General features: G+C 41.7%; 1 protein-coding gene across 7 annotated transcripts in view; it reads left to right on the top strand.

Annotated features, from left to right (window-relative positions):
- The first annotated feature begins 50 nt into the window (after window positions 1-50).
- Window positions 51-20,952, top strand: part of TAF1 (TATA-box binding protein associated factor 1) — a 33,857-nt gene continuing 12,955 nt past the window's right edge. For 2 of the 7 annotated variants that reach the window (XM_052813117.1, XM_052813115.1), the window contains exons 1-27: window positions 51-223; window positions 492-609; window positions 1,206-1,322; window positions 2,310-2,429; window positions 3,038-3,111; window positions 5,185-5,403; window positions 5,836-6,051; window positions 6,239-6,440; window positions 7,689-7,805; window positions 8,210-8,377; window positions 9,955-10,082; window positions 10,187-10,294; window positions 11,152-11,325; window positions 11,427-11,600; window positions 11,685-11,789; window positions 13,186-13,386; window positions 14,290-14,431; window positions 15,213-15,343; window positions 15,901-15,981; window positions 16,393-16,542; window positions 16,714-16,833; window positions 17,012-17,187; window positions 17,908-18,149; window positions 19,437-19,650; window positions 19,919-20,084; window positions 20,250-20,461; window positions 20,706-20,814. In XM_052813117.1, the coding sequence (XP_052669077.1) occupies window positions 98-223; window positions 492-609; window positions 1,206-1,322; window positions 2,310-2,429; window positions 3,038-3,111; window positions 5,185-5,403; window positions 5,836-6,051; window positions 6,239-6,440; window positions 7,689-7,805; window positions 8,210-8,377; window positions 9,955-10,082; window positions 10,187-10,294; window positions 11,152-11,325; window positions 11,427-11,600; window positions 11,685-11,789; window positions 13,186-13,386; window positions 14,290-14,431; window positions 15,213-15,343; window positions 15,901-15,981; window positions 16,393-16,542; window positions 16,714-16,833; window positions 17,012-17,187; window positions 17,908-18,149; window positions 19,437-19,650; window positions 19,919-20,084; window positions 20,250-20,461; window positions 20,706-20,814 (4,110 nt within the window). In that variant the 5' untranslated portion in view covers window positions 51-97. Of the gene's footprint in view, window positions 224-491; window positions 610-1,205; window positions 1,350-2,309; window positions 2,430-2,869; window positions 3,112-5,184; window positions 5,404-5,835; window positions 6,052-6,238; window positions 6,441-7,688; window positions 7,806-8,209; window positions 8,378-9,954; window positions 10,083-10,186; window positions 10,295-11,151; window positions 11,326-11,426; window positions 11,601-11,684; window positions 11,790-13,185; window positions 13,387-14,289; window positions 14,432-15,212; window positions 15,344-15,900; window positions 15,982-16,392; window positions 16,543-16,713; window positions 16,834-17,011; window positions 17,188-17,907; window positions 18,150-19,436; window positions 19,651-19,918; window positions 20,085-20,249; window positions 20,462-20,705; window positions 20,815-20,952 lie in introns of those variants that run through there. The other 5 variants (XM_052813113.1, XM_052813111.1, XM_052813112.1 and 2 more) reach the window with 4 other exon arrangements.

Raw genomic sequence — 20,952 nt, 5'->3', positions numbered from 1 at the left:
CGGCGCGGGGGCGCTGTTTTCCGGCTTGGGGGGGTGGTGGCGGCTGCCTCAGGTCGCGGCCGGGCTGCGGTTCCGGTTCCGGGTCGACATCGGCGCGATGTCAGACTCGGAGAGCGAGGAGGAGGCGGATGGCGGCCGCGCGGAACCCTTCTCGCTGGCTGGGTTTCTCTTCGGCAACATCAATGAGGCGGGGCAGCTGGAGGGGGACAGCGTCCTCGACAAGGTAGGGCTGTGTCGCTCCGGGAAGACGCCGCTTCGGCCCTGCCCGGCCGTTGGCGTGGGCTGAGGGACCGGAGAGGAACCGGGTTCCCAGCGGCGCGGTTTCGGGGCGGGCCAGGGAGGAGGTGTCGGTGGGCCAGGCTCCGGGGCAGGCCCGGGGAAGTGTCGGCTGCGGGCTCCAGGACGGGACCGAGCAGGGGGTTAGGGGGCTCGTGTCGGCCCGGCCTGGCTGGCGGAGCCTCCCAGCTGGGTCGTGGCTCTGGTCTCTCCAGGAATCCAAGAAGCACCTGGCCGGGTTGGGTGTGCTGGGACTGGGCAATCTGATCACTGAGATCACAGCCAGCGAGGAGGACAGCCCGGAGGCTGATGGAGCCCACCTGGATGAGGAAGGTTAGGCACTGGGGTACCTGCAGTTAAACGACAGAGGGGCTGCAGGATCAGAGCTCCTACTGGAGAGGAAGAAATGCACCCAGGTCATCTGGGACTGCAAGGAATATGATGTTATCTGGTCAGAGGTCCTCTGGCAAAGGCCTTGCCTTCTTGCCAGAGTGAACCCCACATTATCTCCTGGTCACTTTTGCACTTGTGCTCTCTCATTTTTTATAAGGTTTTTTTTTTTTCAGTTGTCTCTTCTCCCTCATAAGTAAGTTTATTCTGTGTTTTCCCCTGTGTTAAACAAGCCTGTTTAGTGCACAGTATTATTATGTCTTTTTTTATTTCTGAGCTTGAACAGTTTCACTGAGTCAGTGAAAGGTGTTCCTTGTGCTAAAGTGGTTACTTACCAATATCTAGGGGAAATTTGGAGCTCTTGGAGCTTTTGGTTGGAATGAGGGGGAAAATACTCTGATGGGAGATATTAATCAGATGGTTTTGTTCCTCTAAGAAAAGGAAGCATAGGAAGGGATTCATATGTACATAGTGAAGTGTGAAGTTAGTAATATATATTAGGATGAAGTTTTGTGTGACTGGATTTCTTTTCTTCCTAGGCTGGGTTAAGAGCACAGAAGATGCTGTTGATTATTCAGATATTAATGAAGTGGCAGAAGATGAGAGCCGTAGGTATAAGCAGGCAATGGGCAGCCTGCAGCCAGTTCGAAGACCAGGTAGTGTTACAGCTCTAGCTGTAGAAGGTATTTTGGGGCAATGGGCCTTGATAGTCTCTTATAAGGGTGACATTGTGCCTTTTCACTTCTTGCTTCAAGAATCCGATATAAGCTTTTGTGAAACTCTGTTCACTGGATCAAGCCACTGCTTGATATCTTCCCTTTTTAAAGGAATTAGTTGCTTGTTAAACTATATTCAGAAGAGACACCAGGATCCTCCTTTTGCTCTGGGATCCCCTGCAGAGAATACCCAATACCTGCTCATATTTCTTTAACCTGTGTTCTTGGGAAGAGGGTTATGCAGGAGGCTAGGTGCTTCTCAGATATGCTCAAAGATAGAGATAAGGTCCTGATCCCTTAGAGAGTCACTTCAGTCTTAATATCTCTCTCCTGTTTTACCCTTGAATCCTTTTTCTGAAATTACTTTCTGCAGAAGGCACTTTGGTTCTTTTGTCAGTCCCAGGGCTCTCTGTCTGGCCTAGAACAGATTTTCAAAAACATGCAGCTTTTCCCTTTCAGTAGCTGCTGGTGTAAATGCTAAATCTTTGCATATTCCTTAAAGCTACCTTACACTTAACCTTTCTGTTGACATATTGTGGTTAGTGGTCTGTAAAGGTATTTGGGCTTTTTAATCACATTTTTCTTACTTCTTTAGCAGCTTTATTTTCTCTGCACAGTGTGAATAAGGGGAGGTGATAGCAGAATATATATATATATTTTAAGTGCTTCAGTCATCTTGCTGTCAATTTGCCTTTTTCCCTCCTTCCCACTCTGTCTTAAATTTCAGTCTTGCAAATGAGTTTATGCAGAAAGCTGAACTTGTAAGAGTTTTGCATCTAGTTACAAAATGAGAATGGTCTCCTTACTAATGAGAAGACATGATTTTCTCATCAGGTTGGGACAGGTGTGAGATAGTATAAATGGGAAGGGTGCCTGGTTCCCTTTTATTGTCTGCTTAATATGCAGTCTTGTTTCCTGACTGGTTAGATGAAGATGAAGATGATTACGATGCTGACTGTGAAGATATTGATTCCAAGTTGATGCCGCCACCACCACCACCTCCAGTACCTGGAAAGAAAGAAGATGAAAAGGATGCAGCTGCCACTGGTGAGTGAAGACTATCTTCTTCTCTCTGGCAATATGAATGTCTGAAGGAAGCAAACACTGCTGTGTAGCAGTTCATTCTGCGGCAAGCACCACAAGTCGTCAAAATTCAGTCTGCAGACTGCATCTAAAGGTGGGTCTTTGCCCTGATATGCAATGTTACAGGATTGTCTGAAACGTAGGGGGAAATATTTCCAGTGATTGTTAAAATACTGACATTGACAATGAAACTGCTTTTTTATCTCATCCTCTCAGTTGTGGCTGGGAAATGCACCTGGAACGCTTAGGATAAAATGAAAGGTTAAACCAGAATGGTACTCATAACTCCTGCAGAGGCTTAATTTTTGCATAACTTGGTATAAACAGTAGATGTGGCATTATGGGGTTTTACTAGGGGACAGGGAGGAAACCTGTTTGTTTATAAGGTGCTTGTTCTATTGTAGTATCTGAAGATGGAGACGGTATCATTTTGCCCTCCATCATTGCTCCTTCCTCTGCTGCCTCCGACAAGGTGGATTTCAGCAGCAGCTCTGATTCTGAGTCAGAGATGGGACCTCAAGAAGCCAGGCAGGCAGAATCCAAGGAAGGCAAACTCACACTTCCTCTTGCAGGAATCATGCAGCGAGATGCTACCAAACAGTTGCCAAGTGTTACAGAGCTCTTCCCGGAATTTCGACCAGGCAAGGTATTGTAAGAGATGTGTGGAAGTGACAGAAACTGTATCATGTAAGCCCTCTAAATGTGAATCGTATAGTGTTAAGGGTATGTACTAAGTAATGGCATAGATATTCTTGCTCACCTCAGTACTTTCTTTAGTTCCTGTGTGCTGCTGTTTCCAGACTGCTTAACAGACAGGAGCCTTTTAAAAAGCATTGTATAAATCAGGGTGTGAAATAATATTTTGCTGTTCTGTAAGACTATAGCACAGGCCTGTTGATTTGTGAAAATTGTTTTTCTGAGGTAGTAGAGAATACTTTCGCCAGATGGTTAAAAAACATAATGCTAATCTGTCTGCTTTCTGGCTTTTCTGGCAAATATTTGCTCCTCCTTTCATGCTGTCCTGAACTTGGTGTGCTTCTCCTGAAACAACTTGTGATCTGTATCCTTTACTTAATCCTCCCTCAAAACTGCTCGGAGTATGGATCAGAAATTAGCTCAATAACAAGTTGGTTGAAAGGATGATTGTTTTTTGCACAAAGCGAATTCATTACAGTAGTTTCCGAAATGCTCAGGAATAGCAAATGTAGTCGATGTATTTCAATAATTATTTTGAAAGTTTTAAAGCTGTCAAGAGGAGGGAAAATGTGGGACGGAAAGGAGAATAAAGATGAGCTTAGAGTTGTCAAACAGATGGTTGTGAGCCAGGATAACTTGGTTTTATGTGTGCCTCCATCACAGGCTTTGTGTAAGGAGCTGAGCAATTTGCATAATTAAATGTCATGTTGTAATGATTTAGCTAACCTCTGTCTATTAGAAATCTAGGTGAGGGTCTGACACAGAAGTTAGCCTTCTGGCTGCTCTCTTGGCTTTTGCAAATTTGGTTTCCTGTGTTACCGTATTTTGTATCAGTTGGTGTATTCATTTCTTTGGTGCTCAATATGTAATGTCAGGGACTGGTTCAGTGTTGAATGTGCCCAGTGGGTGTAGAAATCAGTGCAAGCTGTTAATGCTGAGCACTTTTCATAATTAATTCATGAGCACTAGAGCTGGGAAAGCCTGAAATGCTGTAGATTTGGCTGCGAGGATTGGTTCATGTCTGAGAATGTGCATGTTAATGTAGTACTGTTTTTCTTGATGAAACCACTTAAAATAGCATGTGGAGAAGCAGACTTTGTGTTTCATTAAACTGTTAGCAGCTCAACTATGTCTGAGGCCTTTGCCCTTGGTGAAGGGCCATTGAAACTGGCCAAAGGGTTCAGAAGTAATCTGGGGAAGTGTTGGGAAGAAGGATAACGTGCACGTGGGCAGAGATGGACAGAGTGGTCATATAAGCATTATTTCCTTTGGGGATCATTTTAACAGATTAACAGGGAGCATTAATAGGATGTTTCTTTACAAATCTTGGTTCTAATTCCTGTTTCCTAAATCTGTCAGTTAATTTGGGAATAATGCTTTCCCTCTTTACAAGAGTTCTCTGAAGAAACAATTATCAGTGCTTAAAAAACAGCAATCATAATTGTAGAAGAAACAGAAGAGAAGATTTGTCATTGTCATTAGTGCATGTCTTGGAGGTATGCTGTATGCATATAAGGGAATTGCATTATGATGGAAATAAAAATGGGCGTATTCTTTCTGGACCATGGTATTTATTTTTATCTGGTAGTTTAAGAAATCTCTGCTTTATCTAACTGTCTTCTAGCTTTGTCTCTTTTGCTAATAATTTTATCAACTCTTCTTCAGTCTCCATGTGTCTTTCTGAAGGTTGTGGATTGTTCAAAATGAAAGTGATTATTTCCAGGTGGTGTCTTACCACATGCCCAATATGTAAAGGCAATCTTTCTTCCCTCTGTTAAGTTTCTTTGTGTCTGAAATTAAGAACAAATCCATTTGAAAAGGAAGGATCCATCAAATGGATGGATCAGAAGCTTTTTTTCAAGTATAATCAAGAGACTGTTGATTGCATCAGGGGTTGGGATTGTAGTACAGGCTGAATTTCAGAGTGCTCTCTTTCATTACTGCTTTTCAGGTGAGAGACAGACAGACAAGCATTCCACAGTGTTTTTTTCTTCTCTGACCCTCTTGTTTTTTCCTGTTCTAGGTGCTGCGTTTCCTGCGTCTCTTTGGCCCTGGAAAGAATGTTCCATCGGTTTGGCGTAGTGCCCGAAGGAAACGCAAGAAGAAACATCGGGAGTTGGCACAAGAAGTGCAGATACAGGAGGGTGAAGTTGTAGTTGAGAGTGGAATGGAAGGAAAATCTCCTTGGGAGTATGAGTTTGCTGCTCCTCCCCCTCCTGAGCAGTGCCTTTCAGATGATGAGGTGGGATATCTGAGACTTAGAGGGGGGTCGCCACCTAGCACTGGGGGTAGTAGTGGATTGGACAGTGACTTTTAGAGTAAAGAGCTTTTCCTCCAGAATAAAAGGACAGGGTTGGCTTGTATTCCAGCTGTGCAGAAGCTCTTCTCCAGATACTAGTCAGTGACTTCAGGTGATTGCTTCTTACTGAGAAGGCTGCATCCGTGGTACAGGATCAATAGGAGAGCTTATCCTCTTTGTATCAAGAAGAAATTTCTGTGTTCTTGGAAGTCTAATTGCAGAACATTCTTAAGGCAGCTAGTAAGTATGGAAAAGCACTTCTTAGAAATACTTTTCTCCTCCGAGAATAAGCTGGGAAACTTGGAAGGAAGAAACCTCTTGCTGACACTTAGATGGACCATCAGTGTAACCATTCCCTCCTTTGCTGTGCTTCAGATTACCATGATGGCACCTGTGGAATCAAAATTTTCCCAGTCAACTGGTGATATAGACAAAGTGGCAGATACAAAGCCTAAAGTGGCAGAGTGGCGCTATGGCCCAGCACAGCTCTGGTATGATATGCTGGGGATCCCTGAAGATGGCAGTGGATTTGATTATGGTTTCAAGCTGAAAGAGAAGGAGCAGGAGGTTAAAGGACACACAGATGAGGGGGTGAGAGGGGAACTGTGGGGGAAGGTGTGGAGGTGTGTGTGGCACTGGGGATTGCTGCACAATGAGAGCTTGGTGATGGGCGGGTGGATGGTTGTGCACCATGCAAAATGAGACTTCTAATTTTCCTCCTTTAGTTTCAAAGTGTGAAGTGGATGCAGGTCTTCAAGCAACTATTCTTTCCTTCCAGGATGCAGGGTTGATGGATGAGAAGGATGATCTGCTAGCTGATGAGCACTTCCTTATGGTGACACAGCTCCAATGGGAGGATGACGTTATCTGGAATGGAGAAGATGTCAAGCACAAAGGGACTAAGACACAGCGGGCAAGTTTGGCAGGCTGGCTGCCATCCAGCATGACTAGAAATGCCACTGCATACAATGCCCAACAAGGTAATTGATGGTCTGATATGAATTGTACTTGCTGTAGTTGAGCTGACTCATTGCATGCTTTCGTCTCAAATACAGAACATAATTCTTCCTGCTAGGGAATGTTTTTTGGCAAAATCACAGCTCTGCTCAGAATTCTGAGACTCTTACTTTCTAAAAACAGAGTAGGTCCCTTCTGTTAAAGAAAATATCAGCTCTGGCTTTCTTCTCTCCATGTGGAATACCAGATGCTAGATCCATCTACATTAGTATCAAGCAATGCTACACTTAGGATGTCTACTATTTATAGACCAATGGAATTTTCTTTATATTTTTCTTTTAATTGGAAGAATTGTGTGAAAGTCTTCTGAAGTTTCTCCTGAACTAATAATGGTATTCTGTTTTTTCTAGATAGGAAGTAATAATTCTTACAAGCCTGAGACTTCTCTTAGACACAGATGCATTTTAAATTTAAATTGCTTGTGTAGAATGACTGTTTATCATCTGTTTGTTATATCTTACCCTGCTTCTGCAAGGAAAGACTAATGGGAATGTCAGATCTTTATTGGGTACTAGTGTCAATCCTTTAATGTTTAGCTGAGAGTACAAGACACTCTGAAGATTTGGGTAGGTGAATTGAAGATAGCTTTTTATAACAATTTTCAGCGCAATTGTGCCTGAGCTATCCAGACCTGGACTCGCTGTGTTTGAGTCCCGTGAAAAGCTATAGTAACATGTTAAACATGGTTGGTCTGTTCACATGCATTGGGTCTTATGCCTTCCAGAAGCATTAACTTAAGTGACATAAGTGATGTGAGCATGGGTGAGTTGGGAGAAGCTGCCTCCACAGAACGATTCCTTGAGGTCTGCTTGGCCATCCTTTTTTCTATGACAGTTTGACATCAGACAGGAAGCTGCTGGAGGCCAGACCAACTGTTCTGTCAATGGCAACTGTCTGCTTAAGGCCTCTCACTTTTATAGGGACCATGCAGAAATGCTCCTTATGCATTGTCATGCAGCATATGCAAAGCAAGCCAAACATAACTTTGAAGAGGCTGTAGACTCCAGCAGTAAGCTGTGGGCGAACGTGTTTTTGTAAGGGTTACCTGTACTAATGATGCATGATGCTCTTTGTGATAGGAGCAGCAGGCCCATCCTGGTTAAGGCTAGAAATCATTCTCCATGCAACCCTCAAGTTCTGATTTAAGGCAGTGCAATGCCCTCTAACCCTCCCACTCAAGCTAACCTTACTTTTGTTTTTCTTTTCTCTAGGTTTGAACAGAAGCGGCTCTTTACTCAATCCACCAATTCCACTAGCACAGAAACCAAATGTAGCAGGAGTCCTAGGTATAGCAAAGGGCAAAGAAAAGCAGGCCCCTGAACAGCAAGGTAATGAGGATGTCAATCTTTGGCCTATGAATAGGTGCATGTGACACGTGTTTCTCTATAGACTTGTGTTCTATGTAATAGCAGGGTCCTTTTCTGGCAACAAAGTGTAGATAAAACGGATACTTGTTTGCTCTAAAACCTGTTAGAGGCCCTATTTCATTCTTGGAGGTTCTCTGTGTTTCAATGGAGCAAAATCTCTAAGTGTTGGTAGAGCTCAGACTTGGGGCTCTGCTTCCTCTTTGCTTCCATGATGAGTTTTCTTTTGCCTTTTAGAGGTCCTGCCTCAGAAAGCCCTGAAAGATGCGGAAGGTTGAGGGAATAAGATGTGGGGATGAGCTCTGAAATGGTTTTCTGCTAAGGTAGCGTATAAAACTCTTAAGAATTCTACCTTATGATTGTTGCAGTTTCCCTGGATGAAGACAAGCCCTGGTACTCCATTTTCCCAATTGATAATGAAGAGTTAGTGTATGGCCGTTGGGAGGACAATATCATCTGGGATGATCAGGCAATGGAAACCTACTTGGATCCCCCTGTCTTAACACTTGATCCAAATGATGAAAACATAATTCTAGGTATGTTTATGGCATCTAGAAATTTGATTCAAATGGGAAAAGACAAGTGGAAATGGAAGCAAGGATTTATAGTCACACTGTAATGAAGATAAATGGACTGGGGTAATACTTACAGCCTTTCTTTCTTCTGCCTTTTGAAGATAATTTGCAAGTAATCAAAGGCCTAAGCAGAAGGCGGCAGTGCTAATAACTCGTATGATGTGGTACATACTTTCAGCTCCCAAGTTAAAAGCAGTAACAGAAGAGTAAAAATTAATGCCCTGAAACATAAATAATTAATCTGACTCTTAGTGTGTTTTAGAAGCGGCTGTCTTAATTTTACTTGCATGCATGTTGGTTCGAAGAGGGAATGTAGAGAAGTAAACCACAAACTAGCCCATGCCATTCTCAGCATGGCTTGTATTCAGAGCCTGAAGAAGCAGATTCCTTAAGCCTCTTTCAGGCTATGGTAATGGCACATGGGAGCAATGACTTTGCATAATATCTGTCAGCATTTTTGTTGCTGCTATAAACTTAGTATTCCTGGAGTTTGATATGAATGTACTCCCTGCTTATGTTGCTATAAGCTGAAGAGATTTTTGTCTTATTTGGACCACTAAAATCACCACTTTCTCTTAGATCTGTGTGTTGGTAATCTTCAAGCAGCCTTATGTAATTTAAAGATAAGCATATCTTGCTACAATTTTACATGGCCTGGATTACATTTCCTTCCTCAGGAAAGTGTGTCAGTTCTAAGAATTCTTTATGTATTGATTGGAATGTTTTGGTATTAGTCAGCAACCTTGAAAATCACTCTTAATTTGAGCTTGGTTAAAGTAAAGACAAACAGACTTGTGTTTTCTTTCCAAGTCTGAAATACACCACAAAATTGCAGATTAGTGACAAAGGTGAACCCATTCTTATTTTATATCAGGTGACGTGACATCTGCCCATGAAGTTGATATAGCGTTTACCAAGCCCATGTCACTAGGCCCTGCTTCTTGTGTGAAAATCTTACTTGGAGAATCCATGCTTCACAAATTGCTAACTTTTAAAATTCATACTACTTTCCTGGAATTTTTCAGGAATCCCTTTTTGGTTCAGGTCCATATTATTTTTGGGTTCAGACTCACTTTCGTGTTGTATATATATGGGGAAGAAAAGGATTATAAATATATGTAGTTGGGAAACAGTATTGGCATTCCTGTTGCCTTGACTCTCAACTCTTTAGAATAGCTTTGGCAGAAAAGATGCTATTTCATGTACTTTCATTGATTAGATTATTAGTAAATTTTGTGTTGAGCAGTGGATACCCCAAACAATCCCCACAATCACCCTCCTCCCAGTCAAATCTGCTCACTGCTGAAAGAAGGTGAGGTAGAGATTTAAGCATGGAACTTTACTGTGTTTGTTGAGCTTGTTTCATATTAACCTGTGTGGAGGAAAAGGAGGAGGAGTGTAGAAGGAGGACAGTCAACCCAGAAACTGAACAAAAAGGCTAAAACATCTGGACCAAGCTGCAGCTCAGTAGGAGGTTGCAGTGCTGAAAAGGGAACCCTAGGACAAGTGCCCTACAGTGTGATTGCTTGTGTTTTTAGAAATTCCTGATGAAAAGGAAGAAATGACTTTGAACTCTCCATCCAAGGAGAACAAGAAAGAATCTTCTCTAAAGAAGAGTCGAATCCTGTTGGGAAAAACAGGTGTCATCAAGGAAGAACCACAGCAGGTCAGCATAAGCTTTAGCACCTTGCAGGTTGGGAATGATGTGGAAGGGGTGATTTTTTTTTTTTTTTTTTTACAGCTCTCTCTTTGTGTTTAATATTGAATTAGAACATGTCTCAGCCAGAGGTGAAGGATCCCTGGAACCTCTCCAATGATGAGTTTTACTACCCCAAACAGCAGGGACTTCGAGGAACCTTTGGAGGCAACATCATTCAGGTAGTCACAGGAATCTTGGCTGTGAGAGATAGATAGAGTGTCTTGGTAGGAGGTTTCTACCTGAGTATAATTTCGGATTTGTAGAAAAACAGAATTTAGATTGCAGCAGGTCGGGTAAGTGTTCGTGAGGGAAATTTTTAATGTTTAATTAAAATGATTAGAGGGAAGGAACTAACTTTTCTTTATTGCTCCATCAAACTGAGGTTTAGTTGCTAGATCTTGCTGTATCGTACTTGCCATGCTTTTGTTTGGTGTCTCTTTCTGTAGTACTCTTTCTGAAGCAGTAGTGGGAGGGGGGGAAAGTGGTGCAGATAGTCAAGAGTTGAGGCTGTACTTCTGCTACTAGTGTGTGTTTTAATCTGGATATTATAAAAATAATTCAGATAATGATGAATTTGAACTACTACTCACTAGCCCTAGGTGAAGAGGTGATTTTTTTTTTTTTTTCCTCCTTCATTGTGGTATTCAGTGACCTCTTCTAAAACCTCATCTGATTCCAACCTCTTTTGTAATGGGAAAAATGTATGTAATTCCAAATGCTCTTCTCTCCCACTGATAGGGATAATGGCTTTGCATGCTCCTAGTTAATAAAAAAATTCTCTCATGGGGTACCATTTGGAATAGTAAAATTAAAGTCATCTCTGTACAGAAAGGAAAGATCTATATATGGACCTAAGCGCCTTCCCTCAAAAGGCAACATGTATGATAACAAGTGAGTTTCAATGCACTAGTATTACTGCTAGCAGACCTAAAAATGTTATGAGGTTCTGTTATATAAGGGTTAGCAGGATAGGAGGATGATCTTGGTTTTGAGATGATACGTGTCATTCTTAACACACATTTTGTTCCTGTGTTAGCACTCTATCCCAGCAGTGGAACTTCGCCAGCCATTCTTTCCCACCCATATGGGTCCTATGAAGCTCCGACAATTTCATCGGCCTCCCTTGAAGAAATATTCTTTTGGTGCCTTGTCCCAACCAGGGCCCCATGCTGTGCAACCTCTGCTGAAGCACATAAAAAAGAAAGCCAAGGTACAGTTATTTTTCTCTGTATCTGATGTCTGCTGTGGCTCCATTTGCGCAGTAGATCTGTTTGATGTGCTGTTTTCCTAACACTGTCTTCACTGGCACAGATGAGAGAGCAGGAGCGTCAGGCTTCTGGTGGGGGTGAAATGTTCTTCATGCGCACACCACAGGACCTAACTGGCAAGGATGGAGATCTCATTCTTGCTGAATACAGTGAGGAAAATGCCCCTTTAATGATGCAGGTTGGCATGGCAACAAAGATTAAAAATTACTACAAAAGGGTGAGTATGCAGGTTTTGCTGTTGGACAGTGACTTTCTTCTGCCTCTCACTGAGTGCTAACTGCACCTTCATTGCCCATTGCAGAAACCTGGCAAAGATCCGGGAGCTCCAGACTGTAAATATGGAGAGACTGTTTATTGTCACACTTCTCCATTCCTGGGTTCTCTGCATCCAGGCCAGTTACTGCAGGTGAGAAAACCAAGCATAAGAAGAGAGAAAAACTGGACGTGGAGTAATAGGCAGAATGTTTCATGCCCTGTTTATTGAATCACAAATAATGCTCAACTTCCAAAAAAATAGATTTTGTTTTGTTTCCAGTTTAAGTCTCTTTGTTTACTGATACTAATTCAGTTCTTGGCTTTTTTAATACCTCTCTCTTGCATGTTTTTTAAAATTGTTGTAGGAATGATAAGAATTGCAGGCAGTGAATCTTTGCTGCTTTGCTTTGTAATGGCATTAGAAATATGTTAGAGAGGACTGAATGGAAGGTCAAAGCTGCTTGAATGTTGGGAAGCTCAGTAAATAGGTGTTGGAGGGGACAGAAAACATGGATTTATCACGGTCCAGGATGTGTGAGCAAAAGCTGATGTGTACTTTCTGAGAATTACACTGCTAGTTGTCTGCTGGATGCCAGTTACTAGTCAGGTGTGTAGACTTCTACTTTTATGAGCCTTTCTCTGTTGAAATACATACAGTTGAGTTGGGGAGAAGAATTAAGAATGTTATAAGGACCACCTGATTACAAAGTCCATGATAAATGCAAAAATAAATTGATTTCAGGTAATGCTAGCTGCTCTTGCTGCAGCAATAATTCTGTCCATGCTGTACCACAGGAAAAATGTAAGGTGAAGGTTGATACTGGAGATTCATCACAGAACTGACAGTGCTAATTGTTCAAGCCTAAGGGGACTTCATCATGGATAAAACAGGACTTCTGGAAAGCTTGAAGTGAGGACAGGGCCATCTCAGGGAAAGCTTTGCAACGTGGGTGAGGGTAGTGTGGGAGAGTAGCAGTGGGTCAGGCTTGTGGAAGCCCTACAGGTGGAGAAAACCCCTTATAGAAGAGGATGGTCTTTCCAGTTCCACTCGGTCTAGTGCCTCCTTGGTGCTAATTTAAACTTTGTTACTTTTAAATGCTCAACTCTGCTGCTCTCTGCTTTTCTGGTTAGGTTCTCACAACCTCCTTTCCTGAGCAAAGTCTTCAGTCCTTGCTTCTGTTGCCTTCTCCCATTCCCAGACTGTACATGTGTCCTGGGCTGGTTTCTGTGGTTATAGTGTTGTTCTGCATACGTGTTCTTTCTGTCCCTTTTTAAAGTACCTCCTTAAAGGTCAGTCCAAAGAGCCCTTCAAACTCTTTCTGCATTTGTTCTAGGTTTTCTTATGCTTTTGTGCTTCATCCTTGGTTATTCTCTGCATAAGCAAGGAATGTTCTGACTGCACATCTACATATATTGTGATATAAATTATGGTGTACCATTGGAATGACTGTGCTTTTTTTTTTTTTTTTAGATCTTTTTTGTAGGTTGAGTTACAGAAAATTTGATGAAAACCTGGCTTTCAGACTTTGATTTGTTTCTCTTATTAGGCATTTGAAAACAATCTTTTCCGGGCCCCTATCTACTTACATAAGATGCCTGAAACGGATTTCCTGATTATCCGGACACGACAAGGCTATTATGTTCGAGAATTAGTGGATATTTTTGTAGTTGGTCAGGAGTGCCCGCTTTATGAAGTACCTGGTCCCAACTCAAAACGAGCTAACACCCATATCAGAGATTTTCTACAGGTATGTGGTAAGAGTCAGTTTGGGGATCTGAGGGGTCTTTGGAGAAAGCCTAGGACATAGGCACAGGCTTCATGTGGATAGCCTTGATTTGAGAAGCTCATTGTGCTGCTATGGCTCCTCTTTTTTTTTTTTTGTTGTTGTTGTTGTTGTGAGGTGAGAGCACTACAAGAGTTGGATGTTGACCATACAGACCATTTTGGTTGTCATTTAACCAACTATTTATAGCATGCTGCTTCTGTTTACTTGTATGCTATCTGATAAGTATATGATAAGTATATGATAGAGGCTTTTTACTAGCCAAAATAAAAGGTTATAACATTATATAAAAATGTAGGAAACTGAAGGAATTAGAATGAACTTTGAAGCGGTTATGCTGTATAAAATGACAGTTACGTGGATTTTACTAAGAGGCAGTGAAGGGATCTTATCGCAGTCCTATTACATAGCACAGAATTAGAGTTGCTTCATAGGTCTTCATTGATTCCTACATCTTGAGGCAGTTAAGCTTTGGGACTGTCAGTGACCATTCAAATAAATATCCCCAAATTTAGATACTGGAGAAAATTTCTAGTAATTTACCGTCAGTTTAATTCAAAAATATAACTCGAGGTATTTGCAGAGCAAGAAAATCCCTGCTGTTCCCAGAGTTCCAAGTTTCTGTACCAAAGCATGAACATTTCTAATGTGATAATACAAAATTTCAAGACAAATACTTTTTCCACATCTCATTCTCAAAAACTGCTGAACCTGAAGCAGACATGTGGCTTGGAAAACTTTACTAAGTAAATTTATAAGAAACAATGGGAAGTCTGAAGTAGTCACTAGAAACAGCATTGTCTGCACTGTCTTTGCAGGTTTGTTGTATTCTTTCTTTGGACATCACAAATGAGTCATGTTTTGTAGGTTTTTATTTATCGCCTTTTCTGGAAAAGCAGAGACCGTCCTCGGAGAATTCGCATGGAGGATATCAAGAAGGCCTTTCCTTCACACTCGGAGAGTAGCATCCGAAAGCGGCTAAAGCTTTGTGCTGATTTCAAACGCACAGGTATTGAAAGATTTTATGTGGCGGTCAGTCATTTGTTGCTGCTCTTGGAGTTCCAAACAGCAGGAAGAGGCAACATCTCCTCCTGATAAACCATTTTTGAAAACATCTGTTTGAAGAACTGAAATGTAATCTGATAGGTTTTTTTGTTCCAGTTTTTATAAATGTGTACTTTTGGCACAAATGTGCTTGATGGTGAGAAATGACTACAGTTTAGACGTTTTTTTTTTAATAGCCCTTTGGGCAGTGATTTACTCGTAAAGTAACAACGTATGACACCAACACATACAAATTCCCTTCCCTTTGTCTATGGCTGTGTTGTGTTTTGCAAGCAAATACATGCCAGTAGAAGCTTATCCCATCTTCATGAGTCTATTAGTGCTCTGGGAGCCTGAGTTCTGGTTTTTGTATATGCAGAATGATAAACAGGTGGTAATACAAAGCTTTTTAGGCAGCCACAGGGAATGAGGATGAGAAAGTGAAGATTGAGATGAGGAAGTGAAAGGTGGATTAAATGCTTTTGGAATGTAGTTTATACACTGAATGAGCATGAATGTATCAGAGTTTGCTGATATAACAGGCGCTGAGTTAGGGGGCATTGGTTTAGACAAATGCAGAATGAAAAAAACTATCACTTCTAGTGGTTTAAGTGTCATGGATTTGTCATACTCACTCCTTTTGCCAGCATTGCAGCAGGGTACTAAATCTTGAAATACATTTAAGATTATGATGGCATCCAACGTTTGTGGGAAACTACTTGGTGTTTGATCTGTGCATTTTTCAGGGATGGACTCAAATTGGTGGGTTTTAAAGCCAGATTTCAGATTGCCGACAGAGGAAGAGATCAGAGCAATGGTATCCCCAGAACAGTGCTGTGCTTATTACAGCATGATTGCGGCTGAGCAGCGACTGAAGGTAAATGCGCCTTGTAGGCTATAAGGCAAGTTACTGACAAGTAGTTCTGTGAAGCGCGAGGCCAAGTAACACCTTCTGCCTGCAGCTAATTTTGCTGTAAAGTAGGCAAATTAGGCCCTTGACTACTGGGCAACTTGCTAAGTTCTCTGCTGTGCAAAAAGAGTTAAGTTCTTAAAGGGACATTATATTCTTACCACCTATTATTTAAATACTGAGTTAGCTATGCTCAAAGATAGCAAAGAGAAGGTACAAGAAAGGGCTTATTTCTACCTGGAGCTCTACAGCAGAAAGTAACAAGTATGTGGCTGTGAGAGAGACTGGTTATTTTTTTTTTGAAGTCGAGTGCAGTATTTAGTTATTGAGTTTGTCAAAAGACTGGGCAGTTTGCCATCTGTGATACTGTGGGTCACAGTGAATCCTGCAAACAACTGTCTGTGGAAGTGTGCTTGTTCAGCATGACAGGTCTCCACAGGAGGTTCATAATACACTTCCAGTTCTCTCTCCACTAATCTTTTTAAGGCTTTAGGTTCTCATTTTTTCCTAATATTTCTCTGCAGGATGCAGGTTATGGAGAGAAATCCTTCTTTGCGCCAGAAGAGGAGAATGAAGAGGATTTCCAAATGAAGATTGATGATGAGGTACTGTCAGAGCGATGCATGAGCATGCATGCCAATATATAAATCTGCATGGCAGGAGAGAAATGAGGCCTTTATATTTAAAGGACATATTTAAAGTAGGATTCAGTAGAGCAAATGTTCTTGTGACTTTCCTGTGAAATCTGCTGCCAAGCTATATACCTGTGTTTGGGCATCCTTCTTGCCAGGTCCTTTCAGGACTAGGCTTTTTGCCTTAAGTGCCTTTTGTGAGTTACCTAGCATTTTGGTTCTTCATAGAGGTTTTATCAGGGCAGCTGAAGGATCAAGAAGTGGAATTCACCCTCATTATGTCAGTTGAAAAGTTCTCAGTATGATTGGAAGAATCCAAAATAAAAAGCTTGGAATTCTTGATGGTAGCAGGATTGTGAGGACATTTTCTGTTCTTGCTGGCAGGTGCGCACAGCTCCATGGAACACCACACGAGCCTTCATTGCTGCTATGAAGGGCAAGTGCCTCCTAGAAGTGACAGGTGTAGCAGATCCTACCGGTTGTGGTGAAGGATTTTCTTATGTGAAGATTCCAAACAAACCAACTCAGCAGAAGGTATAGTTCCCAAGGTTGGGTTGGACAAGAAGCAATAACTGGAAAGTCATGGAAAGTCATGTGGGAGAAATGGAGTAAATATGGGGCATCAGGAAGAGAAAATATCAGAAGATGAACCTAGGAAAGACTATTATGTCATGACATTAATAGGTTGCATCTTCCTCTGCACAGGATGATAAAGAACCTCAGCCAGTGAAAAAGACAGTGACTGGGACAGATGCTGATCTGCGCCGTCTTTCTCTCAAAAATGCCAAACAGCTTCTGCGTAAATTTGGAGTGCCTGAAGAGGAGGTGAGCATGAACCTGGAGCAGGTTACAGAGTTCTCTTTACTAATGGATTCAGCTGTTGATGGTGGAAGGGATGTATAGGTTTCTACTCTGATCTTGTAGGAAAGGAGTTGAAATCCACAGTCAGCTACCTCAGTTGTATGTCTCTAAAGCCATTTCTAGTCTGTCTTCCTCTTTCCAGATAAAGAAGCTGTCCCGTTGGGAAGTGATTGATGTGGTACGTACAATGTCTACAGAGCAGGCTCGTTCAGGGGAAGGTCCTATGAGCAAATTTGCACGTGGGTCTCGGTTTTCTGTAGCAGAACATCAGGAGAGATACAAAGAAGAGTGTCAGCGCATCTTTGATTTACAAAATAAGTAAGTTCTTATCTGATGTTTACAGCCTTGAACCCCACCTTAAAAGTCCAGAACTATGTTTGCCTGGGGCTCACTGGTATGTGGTGGTATAGATGTTGATTCAACTGGTTGGGCCCACAAAATACAGCACTGAGAAAGGGGGCTTTGGCTGTTAATAGAAACTTTTGCATTAGCCTTAGTATCTTGCTGTCATAGACCTTTTGGAAAGGTAGAATGAGGTGCATAGTCTTCCATGTATAATGGCATGAGATGTTTCACTGTTCCACAGATTGGTAGTTCACCACCCTATTTCCTTCCTTTCTTTTTTTAAAAATTTTTTTTTTGCTTGTTTTGTTAACAGCAGTTTGCCATTTCTCTCTTGGGTAGCAGCTACCAATTCTATGTCCTATTCTTTAAGAACTGCCAGAAGGATTCATGCATTATTCTTTGTTCTGGCCCAAGACCTGAGAGTGGGGAGGGAATATAGTACTGTTGACGATGAAGAGATCAACTTGTTGGAGAAGATTGGCTTAGAACAATGATCTTTTGGACATGGGAATTACAGGAGGACTGAGAAGGGAATATATTATGCCTATTCTTGTAGTAGTGATTTGCAACATTAATTTTCAAATCTTTGTGGTTTTTTTACCTTTGTATTTCTGGGAAGGTAACAGGCTGATTTTTTGGGGGGGGGGGTTGGGGATGGACACTAAGTGACTTTCAAGGTGCCTTGTCTTTCAGAGTTCTGGAATCCACTGAGATCCTGTCAACAGACACAGATAGCAGCTCAGCTGAAGACAGTGACTTTGAAGAGATGGGAAAGAATATTGAGAATATGTTACAGAACAAGAAAACTAGTTCTCAGCTCTCTCGGGAAAGAGAAGAGCAGGAACGAAAGGAATTGCAAAGGATGCTTCTGGGAGAAGACAGTGGCAATGACAAAGAGAGGGGCAAAAAGGACAGAAGAGACAAAAAGGGGCTATGTAAGTAACTGCAACCACCAGAATGTGCCTGGGAAGGGATGCAGAACTTTGTGTCAGGCTTCAAAGTGTGCTGATCTGGCCCCTCAGAGAAGAGTGTGGATTCCTTACAGGGAGAATGTATAGACATGCTTATCTGGGGCTTCTTCCTTCTCCTGAGCAGTTACTGGCTGAAAGTGCATTTGAAGTGTTTTCTTTGCCCCATAGCTTTGCTTATTTTGAACTATAAACTTACTCTGATATTCCTTTAGATATTCACTGCTGCTTGCTGCTTAAGTTTACCTTTCCTTTTTTTGGCGGGGGGAGGTATGTGTTTTTGAGTAGTTTTCTCAAGATGTGTTCACAAATAGTTCCTGCAACCAGCTTATGGTACTCTAATTGGATCTTGTGTGTAAACACAGCTATGTATGTGAAACAGACAGGCACAATATGTAGGCTGATAGCAGTGTCTTATACCGTGTGCTGTATCAGTGTTTTTTGGAGGTAATTGGGCAGCCGCCAGATTTGGATCTCCTGGAGATGTGTTTATTCTAAGTGCATTCCAATAGAGAACTTGACATGTCCCTAAATGGCAAGTAAAAGTGTTTGACCTGTGAATGAACTTCTGTCTGTATGACAGTGCTCATGACCACTGTTACTTGTTGCATGTGTATGAGCAAAGCTGAGCTCTGCTGCATCTGGGACATTATTGTTGCTGTTGGAAACCCAGACTGAGAATAAATAACTAATTAAATAATTACTGGAATAATTTAGTAAGGGATATGTGGAAGATTTGCTGATGATTGTTGCCTTATGAAAAGATATTCAGTGTTATTTTGAACAAAATCTCTCAACCAAAATTATGGATGGTGCTGGAAAGATTCTGTGGTCACATGAGACAAGGCTAGCTCACTGGTTTTAACACTAGTTGGAGAACTGGATAATCGTTGACCTTCAGATTCTGCCAGATCTCCATACCTATGATCAAAACCACTGTAACTATAAGCAATCTGCAGGGCCATGTTGCAGTTGCCTTACAGGTTGCACTTAGTCACCTGCGGGTCCTTGTTGACTGTAGCTGTTCCTTCTGGCTTTATAATCCATGTGGATAATTCAGTAGGTTACTTTTATTTCAGGTTGATATATGTCATGATAAGAAAACATGAACAAGCAAGGGAAAGACTTCTATTGCTTAGGTTTTCCTGAATTTGTGTCGTGGAAGTTTTTAAGCCAAAACTATCTGCTGTATTTAAACAATGATGTTTCTACAGTGTGAAAGAAATTAAAAGTAAATAAAACACTCTCTTGTAGCATCAGCTTCAGGAGCCTCAGCAAACTCTCACAAAGATGATGACACTGCCTCTGTAACCAGCCTTAATTCCTCTGCCACTGGCCGCCGCCTCAAAATCTATCGCACGTTTAGAGATGAGGATGGGAAAGAATATGTGAGGTGCGAGACAGTTCGCAAGCCCGCTGTTATTGATGCCTACTGCCGAATACGGACTACCAAGGATGAAGAGTTCATGTAAGACCTATATGATTTTTTTTCTGTTGTTTTTTTTTTTTTCTTTTTAACTTTGTCTGTAGGCTATTTCATTCTTTTGGCAGTATGAAGAAGTGTAGAATTGAGTGTAGAAGCCCAGCAATGTAATTGTGTAGAGAGAGAGAGATTTAATGGCTGTCCATTTGGAGGGTATTATGAATTTTGTGCAGTGGTTGACCTGGCAGAAGAGTACCTGGTAAATCATCAACTCAGATGAAAAACTTGTATTTTGGCTTCCCCCCCCCTCCAGACGAAAGTTTGCTCTATTTGATGAACAGCACCGTGAGGAAATGCGGAAGGAGCGGCGCAGGATCCAGGAACAATTACGGCGGTTAAAACGGAACCAAGAAAAAGAGAAACTCAAGGGCCCTCCAGAAAAGAAGCCCAAGAAAATGAAAGAGCGTCCAGACTTGAAAGTAAGCATATCCATATGTAAAGCATGCTAACAGGTCTTGGGTATTGGAGAAGTTTTTTGTTCTGCTGTTGTACTAGTCTGACTAGGGACTTTTAATGATACTTTGCCTCTAAACTAGGAGCCTATGTATGAATTCTGATCTGTCATCTTTCTTACATTTTTGCAGCTGAAATGTGGAGCATGTGGTGCAATTGGCCATATGAGGACTAATAAGTTCTGCCCTCTTTACTACCAAACAAATGCCCCACCTTCTAATCCTGTTGCAATGACGGAGGAGCAGGAGGAAGAGCTGGAAAAAACAGTCATTCACAATGATAATGAAGAACTCATCAAAGTAGAAGGAACAAAAATTGTCCTGGGAAAACAACTGATTGAGAGGTAAGGGAAGAAGCAGAGATACTGATAGGTAGAAAGAAAAAACAGTTCAGAGCTTAGTGTGGAATACTCATATGTATATTAATCACAGAAATAAAGTGACAGGGCTTTATATAGACTATTACTATGTATTTCAATTGCATATTTGGTATTATGGCAGATTGGACCAGAGCCAATGCTGGGGGACAAATGGTCTTGATTCACAAGAGGGCTAGAGAAAGTATTACACTTTTTTGTTTTCACCTAGTGCGGATGAGGTTCGCAGGAAATCACTGGTCCTGAAGTTTCCTAAACAGCAGCTTCCTCCAAAGAAGAAGCGGCGAGTAGGGACAACCGTTCACTGTGATTATCTGAATGTGAGTGAAGGTGTTACTGAGCTGATTGCAGCATCTCTATTTCTGTTTGTACTAACTGGTCAGTTTCTTTACTACTCCTGTGCATCCTCCGCATGCAACACAGATACCTGCCCAGTAAATTAATAAACTAAATTGCCT

The sequence above is a fragment of the Harpia harpyja genome, chromosome 18 (genome assembly GCF_026419915.1).
Source record: "Harpia harpyja isolate bHarHar1 chromosome 18, bHarHar1 primary haplotype, whole genome shotgun sequence".
NCBI lineage: Eukaryota > Metazoa > Chordata > Aves > Accipitriformes > Accipitridae > Harpia > Harpia harpyja.
Note: the sequence above shows the minus strand (reverse complement) of the source record. Positions and strands in the feature narration are given on the sequence as shown.